General features: G+C 42.4%; 1 protein-coding gene across 1 annotated transcript in view; it reads left to right on the forward strand.

Moving 5' to 3' along the window:
• yl (Putative vitellogenin receptor yl) overlaps nt 1–22,120 on the forward strand; it is a 39,672-nt gene that overhangs the window by 8,593 nt on the left and 8,959 nt on the right. Inside the window, exons 4-28 of the mRNA XM_074106742.1 lie at nt 2,801–2,930; nt 3,939–4,118; nt 4,966–5,229; nt 5,956–6,053; nt 6,161–6,268; nt 6,373–6,557; nt 7,026–7,218; nt 7,813–7,975; nt 8,145–8,294; nt 9,093–9,242; nt 10,338–10,463; nt 11,129–11,273; nt 11,797–11,906; nt 11,992–12,084; nt 13,050–13,202; nt 13,592–13,930; nt 14,001–14,108; nt 15,304–15,460; nt 15,593–15,678; nt 16,833–16,972; nt 17,189–17,265; nt 17,976–18,157; nt 19,849–20,001; nt 20,805–21,012; nt 21,573–21,728. Of these exons, the coding sequence (XP_073962843.1) occupies nt 2,801–2,930; nt 3,939–4,118; nt 4,966–5,229; nt 5,956–6,053; nt 6,161–6,268; nt 6,373–6,557; nt 7,026–7,218; nt 7,813–7,975; nt 8,145–8,294; nt 9,093–9,242; nt 10,338–10,463; nt 11,129–11,273; nt 11,797–11,906; nt 11,992–12,084; nt 13,050–13,202; nt 13,592–13,930; nt 14,001–14,108; nt 15,304–15,460; nt 15,593–15,678; nt 16,833–16,972; nt 17,189–17,265; nt 17,976–18,157; nt 19,849–20,001; nt 20,805–21,012; nt 21,573–21,728 (3,854 nt within the window). The remainder of the gene's footprint in view (nt 1–2,800; nt 2,931–3,938; nt 4,119–4,965; nt 5,230–5,955; nt 6,054–6,160; nt 6,269–6,372; nt 6,558–7,025; nt 7,219–7,812; nt 7,976–8,144; nt 8,295–9,092; nt 9,243–10,337; nt 10,464–11,128; nt 11,274–11,796; nt 11,907–11,991; nt 12,085–13,049; nt 13,203–13,591; nt 13,931–14,000; nt 14,109–15,303; nt 15,461–15,592; nt 15,679–16,832; nt 16,973–17,188; nt 17,266–17,975; nt 18,158–19,848; nt 20,002–20,804; nt 21,013–21,572; nt 21,729–22,120) is intronic.

A 22,120-nucleotide genomic window follows, 5' to 3' on the forward strand; every position in this document is an offset into this window, starting at 1 on the left:
TATAATTTTTAGATCTTATTCCCTATCCCGTGGAATATTCGGATAAAAAGTAGCCTATGTGTTATTTTTCAGACGTTCAGCTATATACGTACAAATTTCATGACTGTAAGCCAGCGGGTTATAATTTTAGATTCTTATCTCTATCCCGTGGAATATTGGGATAAAAAGTAGCCTATGTGTATTTCAGATTTCCAGTTATCTACATACTTACCAAATTTCATGACTCTAAGCCCCGCGGTTGTTATTTCAAGATTTTAACCCTATCCCGTGGGAATATCGGAATATAAAGTATCCTTTGTTTTTATCCAGGTTATAAACTAACTTTTTGCCAAATTTCATCCAAATCCGTCCAGCCGTTTCAGCGTGAAGAAGTAACAAACATACTCACTCACTCGTGCACTCACAAACTTTCACATTTATAATATTAGTAGGACTAGCTTTAGGACTAGGTTATCGTTATCCGCGCGCTGCCTCGGGAACTGTGCTTTTTTACGGGATAAAAAGTAGCCCATGTCACTCTCTGACCCATAAACTATCTCTATGCCAAAAATCACGTCGATCCGTCGCTCCGTTTCGACGTGAAAGACGGACAAACATACAAACACACACACTTTTGCGTTTTTTTTATCAAATAGCTGGCAAACGAGCATGCGGGTCACCTGATGGTAATCGATCACCGCCACCCATGGACACCTACAGCATAATTAGGACTGCGGGTGCGGGTGCATTTATATTAGTAATGGATTGTAAATCTTTTCTACAGCAAATCACCCGCCCAACGAGCTGACTTGCAACGCGACGCACCAGTTCATGTGCCGCGACGGGCTCGCCTGCGTGCCCCGCACGTGGGTCTGCAACGGAGCGCCCGAGTGCGGCGACACCAGCGACGAGGCCAACTGAACCTCGGAACTGCCTGCTGTAAGTAAAACTACAATACAATGACTCTTTAGTGAACATCTAGGTTAGCTGGAAGAGATGCCTTTTTAGGGATAAGCTCACCTTTGTACCTTCTCTCTGTGTATCTGTATTTGTATTTTTACAAGGGTAACCTTCCGTTTATGAAGGACTAAGTCTAGGTGAATGATTTTCGCCCCGAACTTGAGTTCAAACCCCTCATTTCTGAGCTTAGTAGGTACAGAAGTACCTACCTGTACGTCAGTCCGAGCCTACGTCGTCCGCCTTAGTTTATATGGCAATACTAAGTATATTGCGGTGATTTCAATGAGTCTGATTCGGTATTCCAACTAGGTATGTAAGTAAAGAACAATAGTTGGTTGTCATAAAATACCACCAACAGATAATACCTAGTATCAGTACCAACCATCGCGATAACTTATCGAATCTATTATTTGCCTGTACGAAATTCCAAAATAGATGTGACCTCACTAGCACGGCGTATTTTACAAGCCCGCCCTGTTCTTCCGCCGTCCGCCCTGGGTGGCAATTTTGTGGGCGGCAAAACTCCATAATAATACTGAATAATATCTACATAGGTAATAAATATGTACCTATTTCACAATTTTCGGATCGTTTCGTTTAGATTGGACAGGAAATTTTCCATTAGGTACTTATACTGTGACGAAACCGGGGAATTCCCTGTCTATAATTGAAAGGTACAATATAATATTGTATTGACAGTCTTGTGGGTACTATGGTTTTTTAAAACCTAAACAAAAAGGCGGCAAAATTTTCTTCCGCCCCGGGCGGCTGTTACCCACGATACGCCACTGTGTAGTGCTGCACTCTGACGGGAGCTAATTGCAGTAATATTCCCTATCCATAAACCACCACGAAATTGGTGGGTCAGGGATTAAAGTCCTTGAAAGTATGAAGATTTCTGTCTCATTCTGGCGTCAGTTCAGTTCATCATTCTGGCGTATCATTCACATCGGATTGACGAATTTTTAATTAAAAACATTTGAATTTCATCAGTCTGGACCATCAGTCCGTTAGTCTGAAAGGATTAGGTACAGTCACCAGCATTAATATCTGCCACAGCCAGAGCGGAGCGCGCAAAAATATCTGACACGTACTTCCGGCCTTAGAAATAGTCGTATCAGATATTTAAGCACGCTTGTTGTGTCACATATTGGTGCTGGTGACTGTACACGGTCATTGTGTCGTCATTCAGAGCAGAATGATGGACTGAACTAACGCCAGAATGAGCGTGTAGTAACCGAAGTGTAATAGTACCCACATTTATAATAGTACCCACATTTATAATAGTACCCACATTTATAATAGTACCCACATAAATAAAATGACACGTGATGATTAATGTAACTTTGTGAGGCGGTAACTATTTTTTTTATTTTTCCAACAGAGATATACTTAATGCTTGAAAAAATTAAATCACATTAAAACTGCTGATTGTTCGAATATATGAACTCAAATTTGCTAACAAATTAGCGGTTAGCGGTAGAAATAAAAGCGGTAAAATAAACGAACCTATTATTAATTTGCAAGATTGTTCGTCGGAGTCGGAAAGTTGTCACTTTCAACAACTGGAGTGTCATCCAAGTGTTGAATAAATTATATTTTAAAATTCAAATAAGACTTTCAGTTCGATAGCGTAACGTTTAAACCAACAAATAATGCTGTTGCCACTTTTAGCACTAGGTACATGCAAAGTATCGATAGTTTGCGTAACAGTAGGCGGAACTGTACTCTGTCATTTGAATCATGTTAGAACAAATAGAAGATATTTATTTAAATTTTGGTGATCAATAAAGAATCGTTTGAGACACTGTAAAGGAAGCTTATGATCCTATATTACCAACAAAATCCACCACTTCCCCAGAACGCCAATACAACAAAATGCTCCGGCTTCACGTGCGACGGCGGCAGCAAGTGCATCTCAGCCTTCTGGGTCTGCGACGGCCGCTACGACTGCAACGACCATAGCGACGAAGACATCAATGTCGCCTGCAGTTAGTAAATTACCTCACTTATTACTATGAGGGTAGATTGTAAACCTACCACCAAACATACAGCGCGGGCCGGCGCGATGACAAGCGAGAATACGGCATTTGACAACTTCTGAATTTGCCATATCTTGATATTATTATGAAAATATAGATATACAGACAGTGTTTAGCGAAGAGAAAACTTAAATCGGTTGAAAATTGGTGTTTGCGCCCGCGCGAGCTACGTCATCAGGCGACAGCGGGGGTGAAGGTCACGGTCGCCAATTTTATGTACGAGCGTACATAAAGATAATTAAAACGATGAGTTTTTTGGAAGCTTATAATGAAAATAAAGTACAATGATTATAAAACACGCGTGTGGTCGGTCTGGCTGTTAGCGGCGAATGTACGTACGGTGCTCGATGCCGGCGGCGCGGGGCATCCTTCACCCCCGCTGTCGCCTGATGACGTAGCTCGCGCGGGCGCAAACAATTGGATTTATAGCGATTTTTTGAAAAATCTTTATACCTGTCTCTTTCTCAAACTCTTTTCTCTATGCAGCAAGTATGGCGGTACTGGCGTGTGATGTCACATGCCAGTATGTCTTTCTCTGTCTTGAATTTCAATTCAAACCTTTATTACTTTTGTTATTTGTAAAAGTAGCTTAAAAATTGTTTCTCCATTCGATAACAGGCATTGTGTAGTTTTAATTTATAAAACACATACAAAATAGTCAAATACCGTATCGTGTTTGTGTTAATTTATAACACATACAAAATAGTCGTTCGTATCGCACAGAATGCGCATACAAATGGAGAGAATTGAAATTTAGCCATACAAATTTCAAATTACCGTCTCGTCCCGTCAATCTCACCTCGCCGACATGCTTCCTGAGCCGGGACCATTTATAAATAACAGCATTTAGGTACTTATGTATTTTTATGTTTATTTTTTAGTCTATCTGTTATTAACTACTATTATAAATAAATGTTTTTCTTTCTTTCATTAATTGCTTAAAAAAATGTTTCTCAGGGCACGCTCTCAAGCCGCACTTGATGTCCGACGCGCTTTTCTGCGAGGAATTCGACGAGATCCAGCGTCGACACAGTTGTCTCGACTACTCTTTCTGCATCCCCACCGCACAGATGTGCGACGGGCTCGCGGACTGCCGCGACGGGAGTGATGAGGGGTCATGGTGTGATGTTGTGAAATGTAAGAATATTTTCATTGGTACAGACCAGTACCATAACCATGAGCTTACAGTGACCGTACTCTTTAGCGACGGCGTAAATTACTTATTTGTATGGAGAACTGTACAGCGCCTCAACAAATAATTTACGCCGTCGCTATCGAGTACGGTCACTGTAAACTCATGGTAGTGGTACAGACTTCTTCAAACTTAGAGTTAAAATTTCGGTGGAGTTTCTTCCATCATCCGTCCTATGAGCCATCTTGGTGACCCCTTGATACATACAACGTGACGCCGAGTTTCTCCCTTATTTGATCGATGTAGCTGCGCCTAGGTCGACCGTAGTCGTGCAGTCTTGCATTAAATATCATATCACCCACAGCGGAGCGTGCAAAATTAAATATTTGACACATCTTACCGGCCTTAGGAATAGAGTCGTATCAGATATTCTTTCACGCTTTGTGTTGTCACATATTGGTGCTGGTGATTGTACTTTTAGCGATGGCGGCGCCAGCTGATGACTAGGGGAAGAAAGGGCAAGTATAGTCAAAAGCGTTATTTTATTTTTTATTTTATTTTTATTTTATTCGGAAAACCAACAGCTTAAATTAACTAATACAGGTGGAATACAAAACATGTAACAATAGAGCCAATTAAAGGTTTCCACAGATAATGAAGCGTTGCCAAGATACGCACTACAGAAACCTGTTAATGAGACACGAATATTATATTTGTATCACACCGCTCACAGCATCACTGAAAAGAAAAAATAACATCCCACCTCCGACCATTCTTTGTCGTCTCTACCTCCAATTCAATATATATTTTTTCTAAATGTTGTGAAATTGCAAATTATCTTCCATCCCGCAGGGCACACAATGTGCGACAACACAACCTGCCCGGCTAACATCACCAGCTGCACCCCCGACCGCACCGGCCCTCGCTGCGTCTGCCACGACCATCCATCACTGAAGGTGTACAACGCGACCACCCAACGGTGTGATGACATAGACGATTGCCTCCAAGACCGGCCGCGCTGCAGCCACATCTGCCACAATAAGGAAGGACACTTCACTTGCGAGTGCGAAGAGGGGTACATTAAAGATGTGTTTCAGTATCTCTGCTTCGCTCCTGGTAAGTGATATTTTAGACTTAAAGTTGTATGAACTATAAACAATTACTTTGCTCATCTGCGACCTTACTATAGTATGTTCAATCAGCTCCTCCACCCCATACCTACTGTAAGAACACACAAATCACACAAACCCAACCAACTATCACTACCGCCACGCTACGCTGAGCTGACGCGTCTCGAATTCAACCATAGTTCATCATGCTGCTAACTATCACATGTCTCTAGCCTCTCTAGGCTCTTTAGTCCAACATCTGTTAGCAGTAGCACCAACGGAGATAGGTTTCTCTAAAAACAGACCAGGCCGCAGTGGCATAGTAAAGTAGGAGATGTGTATTGTAAACTCCGACCCTTTAGGAGACTTGACTGCATACTCCGGCGCAGTGGTGTGGATTTTTGTTAGGTAACCCGGAGGGTCAAAGAAGCGCGAATTAGATATGTTTTAAGATGGTACTCCTCGCAGTTAGTGTGCACAAGCTTCGCCATACCTGTCATCACTGGCAAGATCTGCTAGGTTCAACTCTAGGGCGGTGGTAGAGTAGGGGCGGCATTCTCAGTAAAGGATAAGCTGAGATTGGGTGGCTGATACTGCAACTGCACTGCCAAGAATGTTAAAGCTTAGTCCGCTTTTGGCGACCAATGTCGGAATAAGGAAACCCTTTTCACTAGCCAATAATGAAGTTGAAGAAATACATAGGCTATGCTATTAATGATTTTATTTTTTGCAGAACCGGAAGCAATGTTATTCTTTAGCACTCAAAAAGATATAAGGTACATAAAAGTGGCTTCGAAACATATGGTGACCGTTGCTACTGGTATCAAGCGGGTTCGTGATTCTTTCTACTTAATACCTATTTACCTGGTTTCAAACTTCAATCAATCTTATTGGATATACGAAAAGGGTTTTTTTAGTATGATTTGTTGGTGTTTCAGGCTCATGGGATATCCTATGACGGCAAATATCTGTTCTGGGTAGAGACAGCAGAAGGACATCAAGCCATCATGAGAGCACATCTTGAAAATGTGCCAGAAACCAAAGAGGTACCTACCTGATTATTTTTCAACATTGCGATCTTTAAGTCATACTTATTAGTCTTTGCATATACCCTATTATGATTTTTTCCATCGGCTCCATCCTCCTCCAGACAATAGTAAGCATGGGTTTAGAGGACCCAGGAGACTTGGCGCTAGACTGGTCCGCGGGAAACATCTACTTCACTGACTCAGAGCGCGGCAGCATCTCCGTCTGCAAGAGTGACGGTTCCACCTGCACCACCCTAAAGACTGACGCCAAGAGACCACGATTTGTCACATTGGATGTCAAGAATGGGTACGTCAGATTAGAAGCACTAACCATCCGGGGCTAATTTATTGACAAAAAATTGCATCAGGCAAATTTGACACCACTATCACCAGTTGAACAAAAGAAAAGTACCACTATCTCCCGTCTCTTTTATCAAGTCAAGAGCTAAACCTAACTTACCATCCTATAAGGTAGCAGTGATTACGTGAACCACTCCCTTACGTTCTAAACTACTGCAAACTGGAATTCAATTCCAGTCGGCAGCTTTTAAAATGTGTAATTGTATTCTTCAACTTTGAATACTATTGCATTTTCTATTTATGTATGACTTTAAATGACTTCAGTAAAACAACATTTTAGTTGTGCTCCTCCTTCAGTGCTCTTTGGAGCAAACTGTCCAAGTGTCCCTTTTATTTTTCTTACTTTTATTTTCTTTTCTTTCTTTTTTTCTTTCTTTGATTTTGAATATTTATTGATAAGTTGGTCTAATTCCAGCACCATGTACTGGGCGGATCAGCACGGCAAAGACGTTATCATGCGCGCCAGGATGGACGGGTCGGAGCCGGAGGTCCTGGTGGATACCCTGAGGTCTTTCGCTACGGGACTCGCCCTGGACGCGCCCAACAGACGTCTGTACTTCGTCGACGTCACTATCAGGGTCGTCAAGGTTGATACCAAGCAAGTGTATGTGAGTATTGCATTGTTCTGCGTATTAACCTGCGCAAGCTAGAATTTTACCAGTGTCATTAGAACCTAAAATTGCTAAAAGTGGCTCCGAAGCGGTAACGTTTCGTGTGCTCTGCCTACCCCATTTGGGAATACAGGCGTGATGTTTGTGTATGTGTGTGTGTGTGTCATTAGAGCTCATATTTCAGTTTTGACCGTCGCGTTAAGGTGTTGAGTATCCCAAAAATCATAAGCAAACATTTATTCTTTATTTATTTTTTATGTAAAAAAAATAGGAAATATGAACGTTTTAAATTGTCGATAAGATAGAGAGATCCGTCATGGAAGACGTTATATTCCCTATTAGCTACTAAAAGTTAAAATTATAGCCTTGTTTGTCTGCGATTTGCCTTCATGGTTAAATAAATACCTGCTACATCTGTTACACCAATTACACCATACTATAGGGTTTGCACGGGAATACAAAATTCAGTCCGATCAAAGTTCTTGCCACTTGTTCCTTCATCGTGGTCATAATCGTGGAACAATGACGGCGAAAACGCTCGAAAACTCACCATTGCGTGTCCTAGTTAAAACACACCCTACAACCTTTCAGTCTCTCTTCGAGGAGCCATTCCACCACCCGTACGCAATATCGGTGTTCGAGAATACCGTCTTCTGGAGTGACTGGACGTCCAACACCATCCAGACTACGGACAAGCTGCATACAACAACGCTGAAGAGGAATGTACTGGCCACATTGAATGCGCCGGTGTACGGTACGTGAGGGATAAAGAAGAATCCCTTATCTTATATTTTGTGTGTCTTCCGTATTAGTGAAAAAATGTCTTCTTTCTTTCTTTCTTTCTTTATCTCAATTCAGACCCATCACCCCTCTTTCTGCATCGGGGGCTAAAATTTAAATTTAATTCAGCTTTCAATTTCCAGACATGCATATGTACCACCCGGTATTGATGATAAAGTCTTGGAGCCCGTGTGACGGCCACAATTGCTCGCACCTCTGCCTACTTTCTACCAACAAAACGTTCACTTGTGCTTGTCCTGCTGGCATGCTGCTGAACGGGTCTACTTGCTACAGTGAGTATTTTTTTAAATAAGTTAATTTTACGTTGACTCGGAAGCTGGCTCAATTAATTTTCGCATACAAAAACTGTCATTTGATTGTGATCGCGAGTGTCAGAAACGTTACGTAACGTCTACTCTGTTCCAACAGCAGGCGAAAAAACTTACTATGGACAACATTTCGCATGTATCTCTTAACATCATTCTAATCTAAAACATGATACAACATGTTTAATTGTCTTGAGTGACCACTAACAGCCCATACTTTGAAAGTTGGTGCTAAGAATAAATGATAAACAAGTGCATCGGACAAAATATATACTTCTTCAATGTTCGTTTTTTTCGCCTGTCGTTGGATCAGAGTATATTAATAGACTCTCAGATTTTATTACAAATAGTTCAACTATGGCCCAAGCCCTCTTGTTCTGAGAGGAGGCCTGTGCCCAGCAGTGGGACGTATATAGGCTGGGATGAGATGAGATGAGTTCAACTCAGTTGTGCGCGCGGCCCTATGTGTGGGTAAAGCGATAAGAACACGTCTTGCTCGGACGACGACTGCCGCGTCACGTGTAAGTTGTATATTTACAAGCGCACGCACACATAGGGCCGCGCGCACAACTGAGTTGAACTATCTGTATTTATTACATTGAAATTATGGGACATTGCCATATGGTTGGTAGACTCAGGAGAGTATAATTAAAAAAAAACAATGGTCAATTCAAGCGATGATACAATGATAGAAACCTTCCCCTAGTCGAGGTACTACTGGGCTTTATAAAAAAAGAACTATTCAATGATTGATCTTTGTTCCAGACGTCCAGAACTTCCGTCCCCAATACCTAGTGGTCGGTGGCGGCGCGTCCTTCACGCGTATAGAGTACGATACTCTTGGCAACCCGGAGACTCATGCCACCAACTTCAACATTGGCCGGGTCCAGGCAATGGCATACGACAGTAGAAGAGGTAACTTCTTTGATAACAGTATGATGAAAACTACCATGAATAATGCTAATGTGGAACTACATTCTAAATGCGCGGTGGCTCATGCCAACATCAGGTTTTTTTCCAAGTGCAATAGAATTAAATATACATAATTTAGCTTTGGGCACTAGGTACAGTCGGAGTAAAAAAAAGGTTCGTCACCTTAAGATCTATTTTCCTTTGCTCAGTATGAGCGATAATCTGCTTTACCAATTGAGTATGACATACTGCATCAAACTGTAAACCTGCTAAACATAATCTTGTTTAAAGGTGATCATAGTAACCGTACCACTACACCTTGGCACTGACAAACACTGACAAACACTGACAATTAAATAGAACATTATTTGATTCTAACTCTTACGACGCTGTTTATTAAAAAGGTTTGGTATTGATATGAAACTAGATATATGTTAGAGGTGTATACTATTTTGACCCTTATTATCATGTCAAGTAAGTATAATTTGATATGCCCTTGTCTACTTAGTGCTTTGGTTTCAAAACGTACTAAGAGTCTATGACTGTATAAAGGAATCAATTTAATAACTGACGGAGGTTTTCCTACTCCCACTGTACTTAATCTACATTTTTGATTCTGCTTTACTAAAAGCGAAATTTACAACACTACTTTTTGGCATGGACATAGATTGTAGCATGAAGATACAACTTCCAACGTCCAAAGTTTACCGGTTTGGTACTAGCAATTTAAAGCTGCGTATAGCAATTGTTTTACATCCTGGTCACAGCACCAAAAGTTGTAGCCGTTAAACAACTACAAATTTTGGTGCTGTGACCAGGATGTAAAATGAATGACTGACTGTTTCATGGTTAAAATATTAGGTCGTAAAGGAGTTGGTAAATATAGATTCATCAATATCAGACGAAAGACGTCCATTGCTAGAGAAACAGTATCCTGCAGTGCTCGATTGTCAACTTCTATTTTGTAAGTTGTATGGCCTGGGAATATATTGCAACTTGCATGACTTTTCTAGGTTTAAACTGTGCTTTAAACTTGACTGTACAAGGATGCCGCTGCTAAATACTAGCTAATGTAAACTTAACATTTGAATTCCGCAGACACGTTGTACGTGTACGACGCCTTGCGGAAAAGTATCGACTCCATCAACATGACCGAGTTCACCCTGGGCACCACGCGCATATTCGCTTATGAGGGGCTGAAGAATGTTGTTGATATGGACTATGGTTAGTTTTGGGGTTCCTTTCTTAATTTACTGCTCCAAATACAAAATAAATTATTTACTGGCTGGGCTATAACTTTAGACTATGCACTAGTTATTTTTTTTGCTAATTTTACTTTCGATATTGTAAGTTGTAAGTAAGATAAAGTAAATTAATTATATTGGGATATGTTAAAATTGGAACTACGGACCAAGCCCTCTCATTCTGAGAGGAGGCCTGTGCCCAGCAGTGGGACGTATAAAGGCTGGGATTATTATTATTATTATTATGTTAAAATCACATATTCTGGCGAATTGGTAGTCGAAAAACAGGATTAGGTCAGAACACATTTATCTCATGCCAATAAACGAGCAATTCTTGTATATTTAGTATTTATTTATTTCGGGTATCTCTGAAACGGCTCATAACGATTTCGATGAAATTTAGTATGTGGAGGTTTTCATGGTGAACAATGGATCTTATCTCTGGAAAAACGCGTATTGTAGTATTAGCAGCTCGGTGGCCCAAGTACCGCCTAATTAATGAACCACAGAAATAAAGTTCGATAACTCAAACGGCTTGTTTAAATGGCAGAACACCGCAAAAATATCGCCGTTTCATTTTAAAGTTTACATTAGAACGAGACGGGGACTTATCGTTGTCTTTAATTTGCCGAAATCTATACGCAGACTATGTGTCGGATTCCCTGTACGTGTTGGACTCTGGTCAGCGGTTCCTGGAAGTGTTTTCACTGAGGAATGAGAAGCGAGCGCTGGTGTACCGCTTCACCGAGCAGGAGATACCTGTTAGCCTCTGCGTCCTGCCAGAATATGGGTGAGTCAAGACGGTTTATTGCAAACAAGAATTTTCAGATTAGTTAGAAGAATAGTAATAACAAAAACAATAGAATACCCTTTAACATATTCTTACATATTAAGTATCAGTAAAATGAAAGAAAGATTAGAACATTGTAGTGCCGAAAGACGCAAAAATGGCCATCCTCACCGCACCGTGTTCCTAAGGTATGCCACAACGCTGGTTCTCAGTATGATCCTCTAAATTAATAATAATTGAGCCTAACCTAATTATGCCGCGGTGGCAGACAGAAACGTCAGAGGACGGCATTACTTACTTAAGCACAGCATAAGCTGAGCCTGTTCCTTTTGCCACACAGTGCAAGGGACTGGCAAACGCATTTTTTATTAGTTTATTTGTATTCTGTGTGCCTATCCTGTATTGTTCATGTTGGCCAATAAATCAATCTTCTTCTTCTTCTTCTTATTATAAAAAGAGGGAATAAAAAAGTTGAAATACCTTCAAAAGCATAATGTCTTTTAAAAATTTTAATCATTGACAGGAGACTCCTTGTAGCTGTGGTTGAGAGCGAGGAAAATAACGAAATTCATATAGATAGCATCGGTTTGCATGGAGCAGATCGGCAGCACCTTATTTTGAATAACTTAAAAGGTAATCTAACTTCTAAGTTCTAACCAATCATCTAAAAATACTTTGTAAATACTTTAGTGTTGGTTGAATTTATTTTTTGTTTCAGGTCCTCATGTCACGTTGCGCTATGCCCGCAACATGGACAACATTTACATATCTGATGAGAGCAGTGGCACCATTGATCACATACATCCTGGAGGTAACTCATATTTACACACTCTTTTTGTGTTGCGAAGAATGTGTTTTTCATCAACCAATAGAAACGCTTCATTTGCCTCGCCTTGCTCTGCTCAGTTGTTTGAGTTGTTTCCACCAGAGATGTGCTGTGCGAGGATGTGTAAATGACGTTTCTATTGGTCAATGGAAAACATACCTCGTACCACATCCTCGCACATTATTAGTGGAAAGGTGTCAAAGTGTCCCATAATATTTATAATATTTATTAAACGCATTTTTGAGTAGATATTATTTTATTTGATCTTTTTGTGAGTTTTGGCAGTGTGGCATTCCGCGTTAGCTATCGGAGGGCTAGGCGCCGCCGTACACCGGGGACCTAGGTCTTAGATAATTTATCTAGATTCTATTAACCCTTCTAAATTACTGCTTGCTGCTGTTCTCTTAGGGTATCCTCACATCAAGCCATCTCCCATACCACCACCATGCGGGATCAGCTAAAGCTGTTATAAAGTTTATATTCTATCCATGTTATAAGAGTGAATAAGACGTCGATAGCTGAACAGAGCCGAGCCTAGCTTTACCAAGTCGAGCTAATTGACATCTTTTTTTGATTTGATTGCATGCAATCAAAAAAAGCTTTAAAGGAGCGGCCACACCGCTGCTTATAAAACGGTGACGGTACGGAATCGCAGTGACGCATCGTATGCGCACCGTTTTTATTGCATGCTCTCCACACCGCTGTTAAAATACGAAAACAAATACGGAATCGCACTGACGTGCCGTAAACGTCAGGACTTTACGACATGCTCTCCACCAAAAGTTGTAACGTTTACGGCACGTCACTGCGATTCCGCACCATCTGCGTATTTTGAGCAGCGGTGTGGCCGCTCCTTAAGACAATGGTCTTAACTGAATCCGCGTCGATAGATGAGGCATACCGAAAATCTATTGATCTAAAGAAATCGGCTCAAAGGCTTCTTTCCACAGGCTCTGGTCTCGAGAAATACCGCCAATTGTGGACTACTGTGACGAGCTTGGCGGTGACGGATACGCTGATATTCTGGACGGATAACCGCACGCCGCGACTTTTCTGGGCTGATGTGCACGAAACCATGCCTAGAGTGCGACGTTTAGAGCTCTGTAAGTACACCAAAGATAGTCTGGCTTAGCATTGTATCGACTGTCAAAGTTGCAAAATTTGTGTATAGAAAGCTCCCACCAATTAAAATTTTACAGACAACGAAAAGCTCAATAGATAATTGATTTATTGTTCTTTCAACTGCCTGCCTATTTTATTTATTCGGATATATCTAATTATATTATTCGTAGTTACCACATTTATAAAAAAAACCGAAACTTACAGTACAGTTATTAATTAAGTTTGTTTGAATTTCGGTGAAAGTTTTCGGAAACTTGCTAGAACTTTTACAATAAAGAACGTTCTACAATTTAAATACGTTATCAGTCTTGCTAACACTGATTATCATTTTCTAATTGTACATGTTTGCTAAAACTTTATATTTTTTCAGCAATCTTCCCTAACGACACACACTTACATATTCAAGCAACCACACAACCACCTGACCTGACCGGTCCTCTGGCAAATCATCCCTGTGTCTTCAATCCTTGCTCCGATATTTGCGTACAAACACCTCACCCAAATCCTTTGCAGAACTCTTCATATAACTATTCCTTCAAATGCCTGTGCCCTACTGGGTTAACGCTCGAAGGTAACAGCTGTTCGAAGCTTGTCTCCTGCAAGTGGGAAGAACTGTTCTGCCACAGGAGCAATCAGTGCATAGATTCGTCGAAAAAGTGCGATGGCAAGGATGATTGTACCAACGGGGAGGATGAAGAATTTTGTCCAGGTACGTTCACAGACGCAAAAACACGAAACATGTTTTTGATCATTTATTTTATGCCCAATGTTATTTGCAGTTATTGCACCTTCAACATCTAAATGTTTGCTGAATGAAGTCGTGTGCAAAGACAAGTGTGTGGGAAAGGATGAAATATGCCCAGTGGATATTGATGAATCTGGTTCCGGTAAGTTTTTTGCATGGTCTGGTAACTTTATACCTAAACAAAACGAAATAAATGGTGAAAGGAAAAATTTCTTTTAAACCATATTTTAAGGCACTTCTAAAGGTGGTCTGGTTACTTCTAGACCGATTTTTTCTATCTCTTTTTAGGGTTCCGTAGCCAAAATGGCAAAAACGGAACTCTTATAGTTTCGCCATGTCTGTCTGTCTGTCTGTCCGTCCGCGGCTTTGCTCAGGGACTATCAATGCTAGAAAGCTGTAATTTTTCACGAATATATATGTGAACTATGCCGACAAAATGGTACAATTTTTTTTTAAGATTACCTCCCATAGACGTAAAGTGGTGGTGTTTTTTTTTCTCATCCAATCTTGTAGTGTGGGGTATCGTTGGATAGGTTTTTTTTTAAACTATTAGGGGAATGCTAAAACGATTTTTCGATTCGTTGATTTGTTTGCAAAATATTCAACTTTAAAGTGCAAATTTTCATTAAAATCGAGCGTCCCTCCCCTCTAAATTTCTAAACCGGTGGGTGGAAAAATATGAAAAAATTCAGGATGGTAGTAAGTAAAGTATATCAAATTTAGAAGGAAAACTATATTGGTTCAGTTTTCTTGAGAATTATTAGTAGTTTAAGGGTAAATAGCATCCTGTATAAGGTATAAAATATACCTAAACTTGGAATATTCCGTACAAAATACGAAATCCTTAGAAAAATATTACTTAATTTTTTCGTCATGGCTACGGAACCCTATTTCGGGCGTGTCCGACACGCTCTTGGCCGGTTTTTTGGAATGAAGCAGTTGGGTAGCGCCAGCGATGCAACTCTGGTCTACTCAAAAGACATTTTTGGCAAATGCTCTTTAAAGGTAAGCGTCCACTTGTCGGTATCGTACGCATCGGACGCATCGCACGCAACGGATCGTAGTATTCTTTGTATAGAAACTCATATACTTAAGTGCGTCCAGCATCGGCAGTTTCCGCATCCTATGAAGGGCGTTTGCCATCAACATTCTTGTATGGCTCATGGTCAATCCACTGTATCCTTAATACTGCCGGTCGTACACAGTTTGGCCCAACGGATCCCGGTAGTATAAGACGAAAGGGTTAGTCTATAAAGTCTACATCAGCGCAATCGTTTAAGTACTCGCTTAAAAATATTGTGCAAATAAACCATTCACAAACACTTTTATTTTCTCAGAGCAACCAGCTTGCGAATTTCACCAGTTTGAGTGCAAAAACTCTCACATCTGCATAGAGCACAGCCAGGTGTGTGACAAGCAGCTGGACTGCCCGGACGGCTCCGACGAAGATCTGGCAGCTTGTGACACGCTCAAGTGCTATCCTACTGAATTCATGTAAGCGCACTGGGCATACGCCAATGGGCCTTTTTTTAACGTTTTGAGATGTGGGATGATAAGAAGCTGCATAAGAACTTCTTTAGATTTAATGAATACTTATTTAGTTTTATATATCTTTATATTTTCTAGGTGTGCATCAGGGTCCTGTATTCTGGCTCACTGGCAGTGTGATGGTGATACAGACTGCAATGACGGGTCGGATGAAATAAATTGTGGTATGATTGCTTATCTGCTATTGCATCTTTTCCACAGAGAAGATGAAAATGAAGCAATTTTTTTTTATTCGTCTGGATGGTAAACGAGCAAGTGGGTCTCCTGATGGTAAGAGATCACCACCGCCCATAAATATCTGCAACACCAGGGGGGGGGGGTATTGCAGATGCGTTGCCAACCTAGAGGCCTAAGATGGAATACCTCAAGTGCCAGTAATTTCACCAGCTGTCTTACTCTCCACGCCTAAATACAACAGCGCAAGCACTGCTGCTTCACGGCAGGATTAGCGAGCAAGATGGTGGTAGCAATCCGGGCGGACCTTGCACAAGGTCCTACCACCTGCAAAACTTGTGACTGCCCTTAGTTGGCTCTGACTCTGATAGCATCTCGCATAGTAACTTCACTATCGCTGCAGTATTCAATTATTAACTGGCATTCCCTCAGACTGTACACTACACTACACAGCTACCTACGTGCTACCTACTGTCTAAAGTCCAGTTTAGGCTTGCAGATAAAAATCGTGCAAGTTGCGTTACATTGCGAGGCCGTAAGGAGAACGAGTATGAAGTGATAATCAAGCACCTCAATGTAATGGAATTTGCACGATTTTTCTTCCACCATAATTGCTTCCACCACTTCTTTCTGACTAATGGTGTAGGATAAAGACAGAAAGAGACGTCGAAGCCATCGAGAACACCTGGGCCTTAGATAGTACGGCATACCAACAGGACAAATCTACTAGAGACTATGGCGTGCATATTAAGTGGCCAGCAAGGTAGGTAGTGACTATCCTGCTATGCTGCTGCTGCACAAACTACCAGCTGCCTACCCTGGAATTGGCCCAATACACGCAGGGCCGTCTTTCACCTATTAGACGCCCTGGGCACAGTAATTGGTGCTTGGAGTGGAGCCCCATGACCATGACCAATAAAGCACTATTTATCTATCGGTTATCGTTTGGTAATGGAGTAGGGAGTAGGGGGCCCCAATTCTTCGCGGAGCCCTGGGCACGTGCCCAGTGTGCCCAGTGGGGAAGAGGGGACTGAATACACGCCAAGGAGGATTACACGTGGCTTCGGAAACCGAAACTTTGGAACTGTGAGACTTCCGAATCCGAACTGAAGAACGTATACTTATGCCAATTTTGACTTAACAGTGAACCGTGCCTGTGGGCGAGACTACTACCAGTGCCGCAGCGGACAGTGCGTGGGGCTCGGCAAGCGCTGCGACGGCGTCCCGGACTGCGTTGACGGCTCCGACGAGGAGCGCTGTCGGGAGGAACCGACTGACATACAGGTTAAGATCCTTCGCGCCACACTGAACCATCCTATCTTACTAATTATTAGACCCGCCCGACGCCCGACCCACAGGTCAGTGACTCTTCACGCCACATTTAATGATCATCCTAATCATCCTGTCGTTTTTGTGGAAAAAAGCCCAAAGTTCATAGGACAGAGGGCCAATAGTGTAAACTAGAGAATGACTGGTATCTTGTCTATGGTTTAACTTTAGGTGCTGCCACCAAGCTGCGGTGAAGGGGAGTATGGCTGCGAACTCAATACAAGCATTTGCGTGCCGTTTACTGCTCGGTTCGATTTTTATTCAGGGTAGTTGGTCGTTGTGTTGTCCTGTGCTGTACTTTTGTGGCGGTGGTGGAATTGGTCCAGTGCCTGTCCTTTAAGGAGTAACTAATAAAAAAGGGGCGTTCTAGCCGCTTCGAATCGTGATGAATGAACTGTTTGGATATTTATGTATATTCAAGAAGTGGCAGTAGTAGTGCCACAATAATATCAAAAACCAGTGGAGTATAAAGACATTATGAAAAGTAGTGCGGCATAATTCTAGTGAAAAATATCTAATACTCGTACATTCTCTGATTTGGTTATGTACAGACAGCAGCAGAATTAGATGACCAGCTGTGGTCTCAAAATATATAATCTATACAAAACACTCTTATTAGTCTTATTACCATGGGAGTAGAGTCGTGAGTAGATCATTTGGAGCACCGTAACCGCTCATCCACTTCTGCTGTCGAAGGCGCAGGCGGAATAGCGCGACTAGTTTAACCCGAATGCGGGATGCTTTAAATATGGAAATCTCCCATAGCCTGCATGCGACCTTATCGACCAATAAAAACGGTTCTTCGAATGCGGGCACTATGGCATGTGTTATGGAAATCTCCCGTACCCCACATACGGGCTCTATCGACAAATGAAACTGAGCCTTAAGGAAACCTCCCGTACCCCGTATGCGGGCACTATCGACCAATAAAGCTGAGTTTCACTCTGCCCCAAAATAGATGCAACGGTGTGATCGACTGCCCGGGCGGCACGGACGAGAGCGGCTGCGAGGCCCACTGCGGGGCGCTCGGAATGTTTGACTGCAAGCAGCAGCAAATCTGTGTGGCCATAAAGAACGTGTGCAACGGGCACAAGGACTGCGCGGACGGGTCTGACGAGACTCCGGACGCTTGTAAGAGAGGTATGGTGTCATCCCAAACTAATACCCGCGTTTCACTAAAACCCGGTCATGAGCGTGTCGAACACGCTCAGAATAAGGTTCCGCAGCCCTTACGCAAAAATCAAGCACCTATATTTTCTAAGTTTTCAATTTTTTGTTTGAAATTTCGAAGTAGGTACATTTATATATGGCTTATTGTCAATCGTTCTACACGTGCAATCTTTGGGTCCGCTTTACGCGACGGGCGTAGGTACGGTGCTCTGCGTGTCCAATATAATGACGCATTCAGGATAATATTGTTTGGACTACCACGCTACTGCAGCGCATCAGCTATGTGTGTTTGTTTTCTGCTGAAGCCAAACAGTCGGTTGCGTGATCGTTCCAACAGTGTCCTGCGAATGCTACTCCCCGATGATGAGGCGCTGGATGGGGCTGCACGCTGCCGCAACCTCGTAATCATGGTTGACGGCGCTGGGGAGTCGTCTTGCAGTCGTATATTACTATCAGAGAGCGGAATTTTCATGGCATTTTTTGACCAGTCAAGGTGGAAAACCACCGCCACCGATTCGCGCGCCCGCGCCCGAATTTCAATTCTCGTCTCGCCTCGCCGGTGGTAAATCACCATCATAGTGATTTCTCACTTATTGACTCTACCTAAATGATGTCGATATACCTATTACACTTTAAATTAGATCGTCTTATACTTTATCATGTTGTGTAGAGCGTAGAGCGTTCTTTTTCCGCATACAAATGGATATTTGACTGTAAAAGAAGTAGTTTAAAACCGACTAATATGAAAATAAAAAACTTCTATTTCTTTTATATAGAGACATTAATGTTATATTACGAGTATATAACAAACATAATAAAACATAATTAAACTATAGATAGAAAATTTGGCCTAAATCGCCGTCAATGGGTAAGGTGCCCAGAAGGCTGGCCGTATTTCCTCGTTGTATAGCGATACTTATACGCTGTGCGAAATAGTGGCCAGCCCTCTGGTCGCCCGAGGCCTCTATTAGGCGCGTCGACAAATCTTTATACAGCCGACGCGCACTTGGCCCCCAAGGCCCCAAGGTTATAGTATATTAACTTGTTCAACATGATATTGAAAAAAAAAACTGAACTGAAATTATTAAATTAGAAATTGTTATCCATTCATTATTTTATTCATTGCACATGTCTATTTCACATTTTCAACTGCTCGAAAGTTAATTGGAAGAGATCGCTCTTTAATTTAAGGCCGCCTACTGTTAACCTACTTTTAATCTTCTATGTACCTATGTTGTGTATCGATATATGTATGTATATCGGTAGTCGATAAGTGGGAAGTCACTATGACAGGTCAAAAAATGCCATAAAAATTCCGCTCTCTGATTATTATTATTTTTATTTTTGTATTAAGTATTTTATTTTAAGTTCTAGTTTGTTTTGATCGTACCTACTAACACCACTTGTTATTTATTCTCATTGTTACTAAACTCTGTGGATTCTGTCCGAAATAAAATGGCTTATTATTATTATTATTATTGACGGGAAAAGTATGTCCAGTCGAGAGCTCATGAAGCAAGCGAAAACTTCAACGTGCTCTTGACTGAACACTTGAATGTCAGCAAGGGGCAGTAGCCCCCTTTGCCCCCCCTTGGCAACGCCCTTGGGAATGTAGACGTTTACCAAAGGTTTTCGCTGTCACTAATTTGCTTGTTCTACAGTGAACCGTACCTCCCGGCTGTTCGCGCACCCGTACCCGTCTGCCGCATGCCACAACGGCTTCCTTTGCCGCACGGGGCAGTGCATCGAGTGGCGCGAGGTGTGCGACGGAACGCCGCACTGCTTCGACGGGTCGGACGAAAATGGGAAGTGCTGTAAGTTCTAGCTTCACTACACAGTTCTGCGGCCCAGCATGTCTTACACCTGCATCGATATCTAGCACAGCGGAGCGTGCAACAATATCTGACCGTCCTACCGGCCCTAGAAATTGAGTCGTATAATCAAAAATATTTATGCACGCTTTGTTATGTCAGATATTGGTGCTGATTACTGTACTCACTCATCCTCCTAAGTATATACAAATGCGAAACTTTCTGAGTATGTTTGTTACTTTTTCACGCTATAACGGCTGGACATAAACACATCGGCCATTCTTTATCCCAATATTCCTACGGGACCGGGATAAAATCTAGAAATCTCAACCGCTAGCATTAAGAACAAATCAACTGCCAGACCTAATTATTTACGCGTGCGAAGCCGCGGGTAAATTCTAGTACAGTCAAGGGCAAAGATATCGACACGGCCAAAGTTGCAAAAATATGCACAACATTAAGGCATTAAGGCCGTGTATACATATTTTTGCAACTTTCGCCGTGTCGATATCTTTGCCCTTGACTGTACATACATACAAGTCAACGCACGTAAAAAGAGCTCTGGGTGGCTAGTGGAGGGGATACGTTTGCCAATGGCGTGACGGCCGCGCGCGCGCTCCTACGCCCCCTCCCGCGTCCCCCCCTGCTCCGCCGCCAATTTGGTCCGTATTTCGCTCACTGCGCAGGTATATCGCCAGGAGCTCTTTTTACGTGCGTTGATTTGTAAGTTTTTGATAAAGTTCTACACTGTATAACTATCGGAATAAGAAAAAAAATTTCTGAAGTTCTGACCTCGGTCACTCCAGTCACAGCTTGCGAGAGAAACACCTGCACTTTCGAGTGCCAGCCGACGCCTATGGGCCCGCACTGCATGTGTCCCATGGGCTACGAGCTATCCGCGGACCACCGCGCATGCGTCGACGTGGACGAGTGTACGCGCGGCGTGTGCGCGCAGCGCTGCCGGAACACCCCGGGGTCTTTCTTGTGCGCGTGCCGACATGGATACGCACTCAGGTGAATCCCTCATAGCTACAAAATTCTATGTCTATATAGGTACGCTGTGTTGTGGTCCAGGCTAAAAATCAGCGCGGTGAAATATATAGTACTCACCGCACATGCTGAGCCTTTTGCCGCTTTTGAGCATGTACCTTCTCGCTCACTTTTCTTTCTATTGTTTGTGGCTGCTGGAGTCGAATTGCCTTGGTCTTAGTCGAAGTGCACTAAAGCATAAAAATAATTTTATGCAGTTTACGAATTATGAATACAAACTGAGACATGGATGCACAGAAAAACGTGCTGCGTGCCATACCCCTACACTAACACTGGACAGGAGTACAGACACCTGAGGACCTGGGTTCGATTCCCAGCGCTGGTCTCTTCTTCTGGTTTTTCTGTGCATCCATGTCTCAGTTTGTATTTTCGATTTGGTTTACGGGATGACCGTAAAAGTAACAAATTTGGAGTTGAAATAAAAAATACAAAAAGGCTCCAAATAAAATCATGAATTATGAATACTTATGACGAATTTCAAGAGGATAATTGGCTCCGATGCCTTTTGTTTTAACATTATTAAGGTCAGACCGCCGTTCCTGCAAGGCTACCGAAGGCAGCATGTCCATAATGTACGCTGCCAACTACTCTGTACATACTGTGACTACTGATGGTCATGGCGGAGTCAACTACGAAGATCGGAAAAAGGACATAATTTCAGATCTTGACATCAATATTGGGTGAGTGGATATTTGGGAATACTTACTGCCCATCAGGTCATTGGTTAGGTCGCGAACCGAATGCCAGTGGCAGCGGGGCGAGCAGCGGTGACGCCATGTTCTCTGTTCATTGCGCGGGCGAGACGTTAGCCGCAGAGGCTATCTGGCAGCAAAGACTACAGTATATATAGGGAGACCTGGCAGCACACGCTATAACAGCTTAGAGAATGCTTTGTTCACTTCGCTGCGCGCTGGCGACGAGTTCACAGCCAGGGATAAGTATATCTCACCGAGACACCATGGCGGCGCAACCGTGGTATCCTTAAGAGCTTGTTCACACTAGCGTTTTTGCCGGCAGTTTCTCAGCGGAGACGGGAACGCAGCGAGCACGTTCCCGATTCGCTGAAAAACCG

Source organism: Choristoneura fumiferana, chromosome 24, assembly GCF_025370935.1.
Source record: "Choristoneura fumiferana chromosome 24, NRCan_CFum_1, whole genome shotgun sequence".
Lineage (NCBI taxonomy): Eukaryota > Metazoa > Arthropoda > Insecta > Lepidoptera > Tortricidae > Choristoneura > Choristoneura fumiferana.